The sequence below is a fragment of the Pristiophorus japonicus genome, chromosome 9, assembly GCF_044704955.1.
Source record: "Pristiophorus japonicus isolate sPriJap1 chromosome 9, sPriJap1.hap1, whole genome shotgun sequence".
Classification (NCBI taxonomy): Eukaryota; Metazoa; Chordata; class Chondrichthyes; family Pristiophoridae; genus Pristiophorus; species Pristiophorus japonicus.
This window is the reverse complement of record NC_091985.1, coordinates 91,449,207-91,466,707: the sequence shown is the minus strand read 5'-3', so window position 1 is coordinate 91,466,707 and position 17,501 is coordinate 91,449,207. Positions and strand designations below refer to the sequence as shown.

Sequence of the window (17,501 nt, the reverse complement as noted above, 5' to 3'; positions counted from 1 at the left end):
GGACTAGTAATCCAAAGATGCGAGTTCAAATCCCACCATGCCAGCTGGGGAATTTAAATTCAGTTAATTAAATCATCTGGAATAAAAAACTAGGGGCCAAAATTGCCCTGTTTTGTGCCTCCAGGGGGCACAAAACTATTTTAGACCTGGGGGAGGGGTTTGGGGGCTACTGGCTCTTGCGAAATTGTGCACGAGTAGCGGAGGCGCTGACACAGTAGTGCTGCGCCCACCGTCGTGGAACAGGTGATGACATCATCGCTGTGCACAGCGATGCCTTAGCGCCGTACGGCAGAAATTAACCAGGGCCCCGCAAGGCTACTGTGAGCGGTGTCAGCACCAGCATCGCAGGTCACGAACCGGGCCGACATCCGCTTGTGGGGCGGAAGTTAAAAAGGAGTTGGGGAGTGCCGCGTGCCGCCATTTTGTACATTTGGCCGACTCACCGGTCGGCCCGTCTTGGTCCTCCGTTGCGTGATCTGGGCCACCATCGTGCAGCCAGGCACTGTTTGGGTGCTGGGCTGCGGCCTCGGCACCACGCCGCCCCGGCGGCCCAGCGGAGGCCATCAGAGGCCGTGCAGAGTGTGCAATGGCCCTGCCCTTTGACGGAAGGGGAGGGGCATTGAAACACGTCAGTGCTACACAGAGCATCCACGTGGCGCTGGTGAACATGCCCAAGTAGCACCCTCAAACCTGTCCCAACAGGAAGTAGAGCGTGCGACATTGCGCTTCACTTCCTGTGAGGAGTGGTAACTGTAATTTCACTGCCAGGCCGGGACATCCATGCTGGGTGCAGGAAGTCCCGTCCGAATTTGGTTACCGCTCCCAAACGGGGTCTCTGGGGAAATTCGCCCTCCTAGTATCAATAATGGTGACCATGAAACTACTGGATTATTGTAAAAACCCATCTGGTTCACTAATGTCCTTTAGGGAAGGAAATCTGCCGTCCTTACCTGGTCTAACCTCTATGGTCACAGCAATGTGGTTGACTATCCTCTGAAGCCACTCAGTTGTAACAAACCACTACAAAGACTGCTATCTATGTTCATATATAATTATTGAAAAGTTTGATGTTATGTCAGTTCATTTGTTTGATAGGATTTTATATGTATATATGACGTCTTACAAATTAATGGGAAGTCAGAGGCTGAGCGAGGGGAATATAATAATCCTGAGGAATTGGGCTACGGGAAAGCGGCTTTGTGACTTTTCCCACCCCTATGGAAGGGCAGAGAAAGTTCGGTATATAAGGCAAAATCTAGATGGTTTGATAAAGAAAGGAGGAAGAGAAGCAGTAGGGAAGTACTGTTTCAGTTTCTGACTTTTATCATTTAAAACAGATTATTGGTCCTGAAGTTCCGGCCTCCCCGGGTCCGTACGAAGTGTGTACGGACCCGGGAAGGCATCGGAAAAGCCGGTTTTCGGCGTGCAATGTGCATGTGCTGAAAACCGGCTTTACCGATCTGTCAAGTTTCTGGCTTGACAGATCCTCCGCAGATCGGGAGCGAGGACATTTGCAAGTGCAAATTTCCGATATTTATGCATACAAATGTCCTCAAAAATGTCCTAAAAAAGCAGGCGCATAGCCTACTTTTACAGGCGCAAGTGTTTTAAAAAACACAAAAACATATAAAAATAAAGTTATTAAAACATATTTTATCATTAAAAACCCTCCCCACAACGGTAAGTTTATTTAAAAAAATGTTTTAAATCGGCAAAATATATATACCTTTAAGACATTAGTAACTTTAATTTAAATGAATGTAATGTATATTTTTTATTTTTTTATTAGTGTTTTGGATGTTTGGGGTTGTGTTTTGGGTGTTTGGGGCTGTTTCTCAATCAATGTAATAGGAGTTTAGGACCTTTTGGAACTCCTATTACTATGATACTTTACCTGATTGGCTGCCCAGAGCCATGTGACTCCAGCTCTCAGCCTGCGCATGTTCCAATGTACATGCGCTGCGACTGGCAGTCAGCTCAGGCCACAGCATTGGAAAGTCGAACGTGGGCAGCAGCTTAAGGTAGGTGCGTATTTTTTCTCTAAAATGCCAGCAGGAAGGCAAAAACGGAATTTCAGGACTATTATTAAATACATCCGTTCTACATACACAACTGCAGGAATTATGGGCCCAAGTTTCAGGCCGCGCCGGAACTGGACGCCCGTTTTTCGCGCCAAAAAGTGTGCCTAAAAAAAACTTACCTATTCTCCGGCTCCCTGCAGGTCTTCTGCAGTTGGGTGCAGCGCAGCACAAGCTGTAGGGGGCGGAACCAGGTCCCTGTGCTGAAAACAGTGCCGGGACCTCTGCACATGCGCGCTACAGTGGGCGCGCATGTGCAGTAGCTCCAGGCGCCCAAAACTGTGGGAGGGGTTTGAAGCACGCAGCCCTTAGCTCTGGCCGAATGGCTTCTGGGGTTGCGTGAATAAGGCTCCTCCCACCCGACTGGACCCAACCCCCGTTCTCCCCCCACCCCCCCCGGACCTCTGCGAATCTCTCTCCCCCCCCCCCCCCGGACCTCCGCGACTCTCTCCCCACCCCCCCCCGGACCTCCGCAACTCTCTCTCTGCCCTCCCCACCCCCGGACCTCCGCGATCCCCCCTGAGACCCGACGCCACCTACCTGTAAATCCAGCCCGAGGTCTTGGGCCCGGCCGTTCAGCCTCCTTCTCTCCCTCCCCACTCCCTCTCTCCTTCCCTCCCTCCCTCCTCTCTCCTTCCCTCCTCCCTCCCTCCTCTCTCCTTCCCTCCTCCCTCCCTCCTTTCTCCTTCCCTCCCTACATCGCCCCCTTCTTCCCTCCCCTCTTCTCCCCCTCCCCCCCTCCCCCCCACCCTTCTCCCACCCAACCTTCTCCCCCCTCCCCCACCCTTCTCCCCCCTTCTCTCCACTCCCCCTTCTCCTCCTTCTCTCCTTCTCCCCCCAGACCCCTTCTCTCCCCTCCACCCCCTTCCCCCCCTCCCCCTCCCCTCCACCCCCTTCCCCCTCCCCCTCCCCTCCACCCCCTTCCCCCTCCCCATCCCCATTCTCCCCCCCCCCCACCCTCCCCCTCCCTCCCACCCACCCCCGTTTTCCCCCTCCCCCCCACCCATCCCCCTTCTCCCCCTCCCCCCACCCCCCATTCTCCCTCTCCCCTCTTCTCCCCCCCTTCTCCCCCTCCCCCCTTCCCCCACCCCCTCCCCCCACCCCCCCTTCTCCCCCTCCCTCCCTCCCCCCCTTCTCCCCCTCCCCCTCCCACCCCCCTTCTTCCCCTCCCCTCGCTGTCAGAAACACAGACACTGACAGACAGAGAGTGAGAGACACACACACAGACAGACAGATAGAGACACTGACAGACACACACTGGGGGGGACCGTCCCAGCATGCTGTTGGAGGACTCCCGGTGCTGCAGTCGATTAGTAGAAAATGTTTTATTTATTGATTTTAAAAAAAAATTATAATTAATTTTTTTTGATTAATTTATTGGTTGATTTATTGATGTATTTATCATTTATTATTAATGATGGCTCTTTATTTGTAAACTGAAGTGTTTAATGTTTGTAAACTTCTCTTTAAACACCTCCCCCGCCACCCATTCCCTACGCCTAATTTGTAACCTACGCATGATTTTCTAAAGTGTAGACAAGGTTTTTTCGAACGTACAAAAATCTTCACTTACTCCATTCTAAGTTAGTTTGGAGTAAGTTTTCACTGCCGAAACTTTGAAAACAGGCGTAAGTGACCGGACACGCCCCCTTTTGAAAAAAAATTCTGTTCCAAAGTGAAACTGTTCTAACTGACTAGAACTGGAGCAAACTAAATGCCGAGAATTCAAATTTCTAAGCTACTCCGTCATACACCAGTTGCTCCAAAAAATCAGGAGCAACTCAGGCTGAAACTTGGCCCCATAGTCTGGAAGAAATTGAAGACATTGTTACCCTCTGCTTACACAGGTCTTTGCAGCAGAATGTTTTTCATTAAACACTGTGCAAACATTTTTTGACAAGGTATGGGCTTTGTTGAATATAACATTTAATATTACTTATATAACATGTTTGAGAATTTTCCTCACCAGAATGTCAATTTATCTGAGCATCTTCTCTAATACAACTGGCAGAGGACTCCTCCAACACTTTTTCAGTGTTTTCTTCCAAGTAACCAGTTTTCACCAATTCAATGGACTTCAAACACAATACTTCCATTCATTTGCATTATTTTACTGATTGATTTGTTGCAAAACTGAATGATACAAGTTAATCGACAAACGTGGAATTGGAATACAGGTATTAGATTTTTGTTGCATTGCAAATAGAGCTGAAACAGAACCTATTAATTTTGAAAACCAGCTTCATTATTCTAAACCCTTTGTCCCCAGAATTTTAATTGTTACTTCAATTTGATTTATGTACTTCCAAAAAAGTAGTCACTAAATAGAAAGTATTAACTTGCGCTATCACAACAGAGGGCAAAATTCATCTTGGGCGAGAGCTCAAACCAGTGATAGTGAATCAACAGCCTGGTTTACACTCCTTCCGATTTCCTTTTCCATTTCACCTCACAGAATCTTAATGCCTTTTATAGCTTTTTTTTGTATGGGTAGAACTACTTTAATAAATATCATTGCAATAGACTTTGATCAAGAAATATTTCAAATTTGGATGTACTGACCTTTCCTCTACAGACAGAACGCACACAGTCCAAAAGTTGTCCCGTCTCCAGCTGGAATGCTCGACAGCGCTTCATTTCCTGATCCCAGAGTTTTACTGCACCTCCCTCTTTTGTCCTTTTGGAATTAAAAGCACACCAATCAATTTTACAGTAAATTTGTGAATTGCAAACAATATTAACGTTTAGATTTATCCATGTTAGATAAATAATATGGTGAATTGTAACTTGCATGAACTGAATCACAAATACAAGTTTGAAACTGATGGTGTTTACTGTGGTTTATATGTACTGCATTTGAGTTTATGATCATGAAAATAGATTTTATGTTTTCCAGAATTATTCATATTTGTAGCTTTGGCATATAACAATATACCTGTCCAGATTGATTATTTTCATTCATTTTCCAATGTACACAATTTATTCATTATCTTAATGATTTACATTTTACTATTCTTATCATATCAGTAGCTTCATTAAATTTCATAATTCACTTTTGTGCATTTACATAATAAAAAAAAATTAACAGACTTAAGAGGGAAGTTGCTACAATTGACCTCAGAACAAAAATTGGGCTAATTCATATATTTTTACAATTAATATTTAAGTTTGAGTACCGGACATTATTTTATGAATTTTACAAAGTTCTGCTGATGATTGGAGCCTCGTTGGCTGGGACTGTATGTCGGAAAGCCATGCATCGCTGTCCCTACTTTTCTGAGGCCGTGTTGGTCAGCAGCATGAACCTTATTATACCTTTAAAATTATGTTAATGACACCCAAACTGAATTTTAGGTTTTTCTCATCAATTCCCCATAATGTAGCTTGTCATTTAAAATGGGTGCATCAGTTTATGGTTGGCTAGGTCTGGAGAAGTAGACTCCCTAGAACAGTGTTGAAGTCAATACTGGTTAAAGATGTAATTTTTTTCCCATGAATCTCATTAGTTTCACATGCAGTGATAAGAAAAGCAGGTATATTTGCAACTTAAGGGCAATATTCAACTGCTGATTGCCGACTGACGAGGAGTCTTATGGTTGAAAATGACAGGGAAACAAAGCCCTCCCCTTGGATGCCCAAGGCCTGCCATATCGGCTACTTGGGGAGGCTACTTGCATATGCAATTTCAGGACTACGCTGGTTGTGGAACCTCATTTCCAACTTTTAAGTACAAATGGGCAGAGCGAGCACTGTGCATGCTCCACACATTTGTACCAGGCAGAAAGTGGTTTAACCAGCAGTCCTTAAAGAATCCATTGGAGTTTCAAAAGTGGCCTGAAACATATTTGGGGGCGGGGGTCAAAAGGAGGAGTGATTATTTGCGCAAGCAAGTTCTGCGCATGCGCACTGTATAGGTCAGAGCATAGATACCGTCCAGCCCTCCCACTGGAGCTGTGCATGCACACCCGACGTCCCAACCGCACAGACGCCTAGCCACAGGGCTGCGGCCTGAATCACGTTTCCTCCCTGTTGCCACTTGTTTTTTGCATAGAGAAGGTCAGGAGAGCGGAGTGGGGAGAGGAGAGGAAATCGGAGATGGGAAGAGGACAGGGGATTGGAGGGGAAGGGCAGGTGTTTGTGGGGGGAGATGGTCAGGAATTCGGGTGGGTTAGAAGGTCAGAAACTTGGGGGTAGAGGTCAGGAACTTGGGGAGGGGGAGAAAGTCAGGAAATCGGGGAGGGAGAGAAGGTCAGGAACTCGGGGGGGGGGCAGTGGAGAAGGTCACGAACTTGGGGGTGAGAAGGTCAGGAACTCGGGTGGGGTAGCAAGTCAGGAACTCGGGGGGGGGAGGGCGGTGGAGGTCAGGAACTTGAGGGGGGGAGGGGGACAAGGTCAGGATCTTGGGGGGGGAAGAGGTCAGGAACTCAGGGGAGAAGGTCAGGAACTCGGATGGGGGGGGAGGGGGTAGAAGGTCAGGAACTCGGATGGGGGAGGAGGGGGTAGAAGATCAGGAACTCGGGTGGGGGATGTCATGTATGTAGACCATGTATATAAACTGTATAGTCACATAAGGTGTGCCATCAGAGGGCACTGCGATGGGAGACCTGAGGTGTGCAGGGCCCAGTATAAAAGGCTGCCCACCATGCTTGTGTCTCACTCTGGAGTTACAATAAATGGGACTAAGGTCACAACTGCTCGTACAATACTAGACCTCATGGAGTCATTCATAAGAGTATTACAGACACAACAACTGGCGACGAGATTATGAACTTTCATGCAAAAATGACTAACGTTGGTGCATTAGAAAAGTTCTCGGAGGGCGAAGATTTGGAAGTCTTTACGGAGCGTCTCGACCAATATTTTGTAGCAAACCATCTGGTAGCCAATGATCCGGCCACGCTGGCAGATAAGCGCAGAGCTATCCTGTTGACCAGTTGTGGGCCCGCGGTTAACGGCCTCGTCAGGGACTTGCTTGCACCAGAGAAAACAATGACCAAGTCATACGAGGAGCTGAAAGTGCTAATTCGGGACCAACTCAAACCGAAGGAGAGCATCCTCATGGCCAGGCATCGATTTTATACACACCACCGCCCCGAGGGCCAGGAAATCGTGAAGTACACTGCCGACCTCAGGAGGTTGGCAGGACCGTGTGAATTCAGCGCATCCCTCACCGATGCATTGTGGGATGTCTTCGTAATTTGCATCGGTCATGAGGCCCTTCTTCACAGGCTACTGTCTGCCGAAACCACCGTCACTCTGCAGAAGGCCATCAGCATCAGCCAGGCATTCATGACCTCAAGCTGCAACTCCAAGCAGATGATGACTCACTCTCAGGACTCAAACCCGGCAAGTACTGTAAATAGAATGGCGCCTTTCACAGGCAGAACTGTTTAATGTGAATCTGCCCAGGGCAGAGCATACAGGCCCCCGAGTCCTTTAACTCAGAGTCCGCCGAGGGGTGCAAACGTAAGTCAAGTAGCTGGTGTTGCGGAGGTAATCACAGGGCTCATCAGTGTCGGTTCAGAGACTGTGTGTGCAAAGGCTGCAGCACAAAGGGCCACCTCCAGCGAATGTGCAAAAGAGCAGTGACTCACCATGTGGAAGAGGAGTCAGCAGATGGCTGTGAATCCAGCGCGGATTACGAGGAGATGGCTAGAGAGGCAGCTCAGTCCCAGGACGAAGTGTATGGAGTATATACCTGCATCACAGATTGTCCTCCACTGATAATGGAAGTCGAGATAAATGGCGTTCCAGTCTTCATGGAAGTGGACACGGGGGCGAGTCAGTCAGTTATGAGCCAGAAGCCTTTGAGAGGCTATGGAATGATCAAGCTGAATGACCCAAGCTGAACGGTCCCGGTTCAGGCAAAGCTGCACACCTACACCAAGGAACTTGTTATGTATTTAACCCCTTGTAACGTTGTAACCTGCATCACACCTGTCCACCAGAGAGCCTACTTGTTGGAGTCCCAAGGGATCCCAGCATCCCTTGGGAGTACAGTATATAAGCAGGCCACCCACGAGGTACCTGCACTCTGGAACTACAATAAAGGAGCTAAGGTCATACTTGTTCATTACACACAGTACTCGGTCTGACCATTTATTATGAGTATATCAATTGGCGATGAGATAACGAACAGTGTGAAAATGCAAACAACAGTCGGCATCCTGGAGAAGTTCTCAGAGGGGGACGATTGGAAAGCCTTTGTGGAGAGACTCGACCAATACTTCGTAGCCAACGAGCTGGAAGGGGACGAGAACACGTTCAAACGAAGGACGATCCTCCTAACTGTCTGTAGGGCCACAACCTATGGCCTCATGAAGAATCTCCTGGCCCCGGCTAAACCAACAGAGAAATCCTACAAAGAACTGGGTACGCTGGTCCGGGAGCACCTAAATCCTAAGGAAAGTGTTTTGATAGCGAGATATTGGTTCTACATGTGTCAACGATCGGAGGGCCAGGATGTGGCGAGCTACGTCGCCGAACTAAGGCGCCTTGCAGGACATTGTGAGATTGAGGGATTCCTAGAATAAATGCTCAGAGACTTTTTTGTACTGGGCATCGGGCATGAGACAATCCTTCGCAAACTGTTGACTGTAGAAACTCTGAATCTGAGTAAAGCCATAACGATAGCCCAGGCATTTATGTCCACCAGCGACAACACCAAGCAGATTTTGCAGAACAAAGAAGTTTCGACCAGTACTGTGCATAAAGTAATGTCAGTTTTGAGCAGAAATGTACATGGCAGAATGTACACGCTGGCAGCTGTGGCCCGACCTCAACTGACCCAGAGTCTGTTAATGCAAGGCAGTTAACACCCTGTTGGCGCTGTGGGGGTGATCATCAGCCCCATCAATACCGCTTTAAGCACTATGTGTGCAATGGCTGCGAGCTGCATACCCTACAAACCACCATGTTGCAGAGGAAGATCGGTCCACAGTGGATCAGATGGAATTGGAAACTCGTACGGAGGAGGCAGATGTGTACGGGGTACATACGTTCACGACAAAATACCCACCAATAATATTGAAAGTTGAACTGAACAGTCTTCCAGTGTCTACGGAGCTGGACACAGGGGCAAGTCAGTCCATAATGAGTAAAACGGCCTTCGATAGGCTGTGGGGAAGAAGGCACACAGGCCCAAGCTCAGCCCCATTCACACCAAACTAAGGACTTATACAAAGGAACTAATCCCTGTAATTGGCAGTGCTGAAGTCAAAGTCTCCTATGATGGAACAGCACACGAACTCCCACTATGGATTGTGCCGGGGGATGGCCCCACATTGTTTAGCAGAAGCTAGCTGGGGAAAATCCGCTGGAACTGGGATGACATCCGAGTGCTCTCGTAAGTCGCATGCACCCAGATTCTAAGCAAATTCCCTTTGTTATTTGAGCCAGGCATTGGAAGTTTCTCGGGGGCGAAAGTGCAGATCCATTTGGTTCCCGGTATGTGACCCATCTACCACAAGGCTCGGGCGGTACTGTACATGATGCGTGAAAAAGTGGAAATCGAGCTGGATAGGCTGCAACGTGAAGGCATCATCGCGCCGGTGGAGTTCAACGACCGGGCCAGTCCAACTGTTCCGGTACTCAAGGAGGATGGTACAGTTAGAATTTGCAGTGACTATAAAGTAACAATTAACCGTTTTTCACTGCAGTACCAGTACCCGCTACCCAAGGCAGACAACCTATTTGCGACCCTATTTATTCATTGGATATATTCAAGAGGGAGTTAGATATGGCTCTTACGGTTAAGGGGATCAAGGGGTATGGAGAGAAAGCAGGAAAGGGGTATTGAAGGAATGATCAGCCATGATCTTATTGAATGGCGGTGCAGGCTCGAAGGGCCGAATGGCCTACTCCTGCACCAATTTTTCTATGTTTCTATGTTTCTATGACCCTGGCTGGAGGGAGACGTTCATCAAGCTGGACCTGACCTCGGCCTACATAACGCAGGAGCTGGAGTCGTCTTCGAAAGGCCTCACTTGCATCAACACGCACAAAGGTCTGTTTATTTACAACCGGTGCCCATTTGGGATTCGGTCGGCCACAGCGATCTTCCAGCGGAACATGGAGAGCCTGCTAAAGTCGGTTCCTTGTACAGTGGTCTTCCAGGACGACATATTAGTTACAGGTCGGGACACCATGGAGCACTTGAAGAACGTGGGGGAGGTTCTTATTTCGTTGGATCGCGTGGGGCTCAGGTTGAAATGCTCGAAGTGTGTTTTCCTGGCACAGGATGTCGAATTCTTAGGAAGGTGAATCGCAGCAGACGGCATCAGACTCACCGACGCCAAGAATGAGGCCACCAAGAACACGCTGCGACCATGGAACGTGCGGTCGTTTCTGGGACTCCTTAACTACTTTGGTAATTTCCTACCTGGGTTAAGCACCCTGCTAGGACCCCTACATGCGCTACTGCGCAAGGGAGATGACTAGGTATGGGGGGAATTCACAAGAGGCTGCCTTTAAGAAAGCCAGAAATTTACTGTGTTCTAACAAACTGCTTGTTCTGTATAACCCATGTGAACGACTAGTGTTATAGCTTGCGATGCATCGTCATACGGGGTCGGGTGTGTGTTACAACAGGCTAATGAATCGGGAAGTTTGCAACCAGTTGCGTATGAATCCAGGAGCTTGTCCAAGACCGAAAGGGCCTACAGCATGGTTGAAAAAGAGGCTCTGGTGTGCGTTTACGGGGTAAAAAAAATGCACCAGTACTTGTTTGGCCTCAAGTTAGAGCTTGAAATTGACCACAAGCCGCTCATATCGCTATTCTCGGAGAGCAAAGGGATCAATACCAATGCCTCTGCCCGCATCCAAAGATGGGCACTCACGCTGTCGGCATACAACTATGTAATTCACCACAGACCGGGCACAGAGAACTGCGCAGATGCTCTCAGTCGACTACCATTGCCCACCACCAAGGTGGAAATGGCACAGCCAGCGGACTTGCTTATGGTCATGGAGGCATTTGAGAACAAGAAATCCCTGGTTACGGCCCGCCAGATCAGGACCCAGACCAGCCAGGATCCTTTACTGTCCCTGGTAAAAAACTATGTCCTCCATGGGAGCTGGTCCAGTGTCCCAGTGAAGATGCAGGAAGTGATTAAGCCATTCCACAGACACAAAGATGAGTTGTCCCTGCAGGCGGACTGTCTCTTGTGGGGCAATTGCGTGGTCTTGCCCAAGAAAGGCAGAGACACATTTATTCGCGAACTGCACAGCACCCACCCAGACATCGTGATGATGAAAGCCATAGCCAGATCCCACGTGTGGTGGCCAGGCATCGACTCAGATTTAGAGTCATGTGTATGCCAGTGCAATGCTTGCTCTCAGTTGAGCAATGCACCCAGAGTTTATGGTCCTGGCTATCCAAACTGTAGTCGAGGATCCATGTAGACTATGCAGGGTCATTCCTAGGAAAAATGTTTTTGGTTGTCGTGGATGCTTACTCAAAGTGGATTGAATGTGCAATAATGCCTGGAAGCACGTCCACGGCCACCACTGAAAGTCTAAGAGCTATGTTTGTCACGCACGGCTTGCCCGATGTCCTAGTCAGCAACAATGGGCCGTGCTTCACAAGTGCCGAATTCAAAGAGTTCATGACCCGCAACGGGATCAAACATGTCACATCTGCGCCGTTCAAGCCCGTATCCAACGGCCAGGCAGAACGGGCAGTTCAGACCATCAAGCAAAGCTTGAAACGTATATCGGAAGACTCCCTGCAGACCCGAGTACTGCTCAGCTACCGCACCAGACCCCAGTCACTCACAGGGCTTCCCCCAGCCGAGCTGCTCATGAAAAGGGCGCTTAAAACAAGGCTCTCTCTGGTCCACCCTGATCTACATGATTACGTGGAGGACAAGCAGCATCAACAGAGTGTGTACCATCACCGCGCAAACTTGTCACGCGATATTGGGATCAATGATCCTATGTTTGTGTTCAATTATGGACATGGTCCCAAGTGGCTCGCTGGTACGGTCACAGCCAAAGAGGGGAGTAGGGTGTTTCAGGTCAAACTGACCAATGAACAAACGCACAGAAAACACTTGGACCAAATTAAACTATGGTTCACCAACAGCCACGTACAACCTGAAGAAGACACCATCAACTTTGACCTTCCAACACACACACACACACACACACACACACACACACACAAGTGGCAACTGACATCACAGTTGACCACGAAACAGAACTCATCATCCCCAGCAGCCCGGCAAGGCCGGCTGCCCAACGAAGAACTGACCAATCCAACCACACCAACATTCTGAGAAAATCGACAAGGGAGCGCAAAGCCCCAGATCGTCTCACCTTGTAAATAAGTGTATTGTTGACTTCACGGGGGAGTGATGTTATGTATTTAACCCCTTGTAACCTTGTAACCTGCATCACACCTGTCCACCAGAGGGCCTACTTGTTGGAGTCCCAAGGGATCCCAGCATCCCTTGGGAGTACAGTATATAAGCAGGCCACCCATGAGGTACCTGCACTCTGGAATTACAATAAAGGAGCTAAGGTCATACTTGCTCATTACACAAAGTACTCGGTCTGACCAGTTATTATGAGTATAACAGAACTGATATCAGTTATTGGTACTGCAGATGTAAATGTATCCCATGATAGCGCGGTGCACAATTTACCATTGTGGATTGTTTCAGATGATGGTCCAAAGCTACTTGGAAGAAGATGGATGGGGAAGATTCATTGGAACTGGGAAGACTTCATCCCTCCAGCGATCGACGTCCCCCATGCTCAGAGGCAGAGCAAACCCCCAACCTTCGGTTGGACCAGGCACCGGAGAGCAGATCTGCGCAGCCCCCGAGGCACAGACCGTTCATCACGACTGCGTGGCGATGATCCGGCCGAGACGCCCCGAACGCACTGTCCCAGTTTCAGTGGCAGGACTCCTGGGGAGGAAGATTGGATCTGAGGGCGCCTTCCCAGCTTCAGTGGTAGAATCCCTGTGAAAGAAGATCACGGCTGTCAACATCATGGACAGAGAAAAAATGGCGTCCAAACCACGAGGTGCAGCAACGGCACGTGGTTCCACGCAAGGAAGACGATTGGGGTAAAAGTAGTAAGGCCATTTTAAAGGAGGCCAGCAACCCGCCATTTTTGAATGATCTGCTTGAAATTGGTAACCAATGTAAAAGTCCAGCTATAACGAGCAAAATGTTGTTGAGCGATGTCGGGTGCAAATTGCAATCAGCCAATGTAGCGGGCGAACACCTAACGGTCGTATACAGGTCCAGCGGGCTACCCAATGCTGTAGTTACCTGCGTCCCTGGGACCAGAACAATATATCATAAAGTGTCCCCACAGCTGACAGAAGTAGACAAGCCGCAGAATAAACGATCCCTGGAGAGCAGAGGCACCGGTAGCGATACCCTGCCTCAGATCGGTTTATCATTGCAGGCACCCAATGGTATGAACCGCCACGGGCCAGAAACAGTAAATTGCGCCTATGCTCGCAGTCGGCTACCGTCGCCCACCACCTGGGTGGAAACGGCGCAGCCCACAAACCCGCTCACCACCACGGCTATGCCCAAGAACGAAGGGTCACCCGCAACGGCTCCTCCGAAAAGGACCTGGACCAGCCAGGATCCCAAACTAGAGAGTGCTCACAATGGTGCCCTCAAGGAAAGCGAGTCAGCAGTCCCCTGCGAACTGCTAGACAGGACGAGGCAGCCCCACCATTGCTTAGACAAAACGCTTACTCGCTCAGACTGCTTCCCAGGGAGCAGCAGCGACACTGCGCAAATGAAAAGGACAGGGAGGTCACAGACACATCAGCTGTCTTTGGGCCTTCCCGACACTAGGAGTAACGGCAAGAGCCCTGAGCTCTGGCAACTCAAGCAAAATGAGCTCACCTCGCCCACAGACCCACTAGCATGGGGCATTGCGCCGCCACCAGACGACCTGGATCTCATCCGGCCGTGCTGGAACTAGACTGTCCTTGTGTACCTGTACTGATATACTTGTACTGATCATGTAAATGTACCACACAAAAAGAAACGCAACTGTAATCCACCCAACAAATGTACCAAGATGTAAATGTAAAACCCATGTGATGAACATGAATGCAACTTGCATGTAATGGGCCATTAGCATGATCTCTGTGTGGGTGGGGGGTGGGAGAATTGAGTAGTCATGCACTCACAACCAGAAGTTCAGGAACTCGGCGGGAGAAGATCAGGAACTCGGGCAGGGGTGGGGGAGTGAAGAGAAGGTCAGGAACTCAGGGGGGAGAAGATTAGGACACAGGAGACAGGGAAAAGATTGGAAACGGGGGGGGGGGGGGGGGGGGGGGGGGAGGGGGGTGGTGTAAGCACGGGCTTCAGGAACGTGATGTTGGTCTAAAGCTCGGGGGGGGGGGGGTGGTAAATGAGAGTGAAAACGTGATCCAGATGGGAAAACGGATCACGTTCTCCCCCTCTGTTAGACATGGATCACATTCCTCCAACCCCACCACCTTTACACTTACACCACGTTCTCCCTCTCCTCCTCCCTAGATCTGGATCACGCTCTTGACCATGAACGGCAGCGAGTTCATTTCTCAGAAAACACGCCGCGTGTGCGGCAAGTGACATAATTGAATAGGACGAAATCCAGAAGTCATGACTGTTATGTATGTAATAACTCGATAGACTGAATACTGTTAACTAACACAGGTACAAACCTGGCTCTGCTTTATCAGGGCCCAAAGTGCTTACATTACATGATGGCTTGCCTTTAATACCTGGACCTCACACACATGCGTGCAGCCCAATGACCTTCGACATGGCACCACCTGGTGGCTAGTAACCCCATACATGACAATGACACTGTCACTATTCATTTTGTACTCAATAAATCTGTTAACAATCTGTGACCCACACACAATGCCCCATCAGTCATCGCAGCTCTTACCCAGAGTGTTTAGTTTGACGGAGTGATTAGCGACAGTGTGGGTATTTCTGGTTTTCGGTTGACCTGTGATGTCATCCTGCGCATGAGCCAAGTCACTCGATGATGTAATTCTCAACACATGCTAGAAATCAACAGTTCGACTAGTGCAGTCACTTGCAATGACGTCACCCTCGCCTGTTCTCGTTGAATGAAATGGTCTTGCTAAACCAACCTTGCAGCTCAAATTATGTAAAATAGTCAAAGCTGTGGATTTCACTCAACAAATCAGGCAGCATTTACAGAGAAACTCTGGGCTAGAATTTGCTCAAATAACGATATCACAGTTTTTTGACATTATTCGCGGTTAACGACTTTTTTTGTCGCCAAAATAACACCAAAAATTAAATTTCGGCAAGCGTTTTGGAACTTTTGGCAATGCGTTAAAAGAGCGCCATTTTTAAAACGACAAAAGTGAAATAATTTTGCGATTAAAAAAATGGCCGTTCTGAGCATTTGCAAAAAAAAATTGCCTGTTTCTCATATGGCGGGTGTGCCTGCCAGGTTTGAATCAGCCATTTTTAAAGGGAATTTAAAGTTCTAGGAGAGTTCTCCATACTTCCACACAGGCGCTGCAAGAACAAAAATGCAGAATGATTTGGGAAGGAAGAGGGCTAGGAAGTTTACCCAGGGCACAAATGAGGTCTTGGTTGGCGCTGTAGAGAGGAAGGGGCCAGATTGGAAAGAAGAATGAAGGGAAACTGCACCCATCTGCAATGGCAGAAGCATGGAAACGCGTTGCCGAGCAGGTTACCTCTGTGGACTCCGTCAGGAGGACATATCACCAGTGCAGGAAGAGGTGGCATAACCTTTGCGGGACAACCAGAGAAAGCCATATTTTTAGTTATGCATTCCAATTACTTAAGTTGTAAATGTGACCTCTCTTGGTATCACTAGGCTTCCGATCATCACACATTATAAAGACTGCTTTTTTTCTGCACTGCACTTCGATGTTTTCGTGATGAACAACGTGCAAGTAAAGGGACATTATACAGATCACTTAATTAAATGCAAACAAATGGTAAAAGTGGTTTGATGACTATCTGTGTGTGCCACGATAGTAGGAGGCCCCTCTTAAAAATTTATATTGCCATTTTGCAGAAAAAGTTGTCCCAGAACTGGCGACAGCAGCAGAAAACTGGTGGCGGTCCAGCAATACTGGTCCCACTCACACACCTTGAAAGTTGTGTTGCAGGTCTGATTGGTGTGTCGCAGAAATTGACCACCTGTGCGGATGCTGAGCCCACGTTTAGGAGTGACAGTAGTAAGTCCTGCAAAATCCACAGTCTGGGTTGGCTCAATGTTAAGTACTGTGTGAGCTAGGCTTTGGTTTATGTGATGTACTGTCATTCGTCGTGGTCCTTCAAATGAGCCTGCGCTATGTGAGACTACTCATGTCAGCCTGCCCCTTCCCCTGCTGCTAACCAGTTGTCTGTTCTGTTATATTTTGCAGATGATTCAGAAACATCCAATACTAGAAAAGACCCTGCCAGCTCGCCACAAGTGGAATTGGATGACAGCTACCTCAGCCATCCTGACCAACTTCCACAGGAGGAAGAGGAGGAACAAATGGATACGGTGGGGAGTGGGGGGTAGGGGGGAGGCAGGGAGAGATGGTGTTGCTGACTTTGGAGGACGCCACGCAGGCACAAAGAGCTTCATCTGCAGCCAGCACTATGCAGGAGGGGGCATTTCACGGTTATCCACCATGTGAGGTCCCGAGTCCCAGTGGGTTGCAGGAAGTCACACCCAGGGCAGCAGCGGGCTATCTGGCGTCTGCGCAGAGGCTGAGATGTCAAGACCGCTCTGGCGAAATGCAGCCTGAACGGGAAGTGGTCGATTTGATGGGAATGACTGGGGAAATGTGTCCAGCTCACCAAATCGCTCCTCAAGGCCATGGGTGGGATTTCGGGAAGCATCGTAGTACTATCTGCAGAGATTAAGGAGGGCATGTCGGGAAGCATAGCAGTACTATCTGTAGAGATTAGGGAGGGCATGTTGCAGATAGTAGCTGCAGTGCGTGAAAACACCGAGGCTGTCAATGCCCAACGGCAATTGACGGTCTTGATTGATCCCACTCCAATCCCCAGACAGCTTGGAGTCACTGGGACTAGGGGTAAGCCTGTGGTAACGGGCAAGACTAATGCCAAGGGCAAGAAGGGGCAGGGGGTTAAATTAGCAGCGGTGTGGGGGGGATGGGGAAGTGGCTGCAGCTTAAGTTTATTTACTGCTATAGTTGTTGTTGTTGTTGTTGTTTTATTGTTGTGGTTGGTTGTTTGCTTTATTGTTACTTAAGTGAAATAGAAACATAGAAAATAGATGCAGGAGTAGGCCATTCAGCCCTTCGAGCCTGCACCACCATTCAATAAGAACATGGCTGATCATTTCCTCAGTACCCCTTTCCTGCTTTCTCTCCATACCCCTTGACCCCTTTAGCCGTAAGGGCCATATCTAACTCCCTCTTGAATATAT

General features: G+C 48.8%; 1 protein-coding gene across 6 annotated transcripts in view; it reads right to left on the bottom strand.

The window, feature by feature from the left end:
* LOC139273131 (echinoderm microtubule-associated protein-like 6) overlaps positions 1–17,501 on the bottom strand; it is an 816,712-nt gene that overhangs the window by 92,693 nt on the left and 706,518 nt on the right. For all 6 annotated transcript variants that reach the window (XM_070889552.1, XM_070889554.1, XM_070889555.1 and 3 more), the window contains one exon: positions 4,641–4,755. In XM_070889552.1, the coding sequence (XP_070745653.1) occupies positions 4,641–4,755 (115 nt within the window). The remainder of the gene's footprint in view (positions 1–4,640; positions 4,756–17,501) is intronic.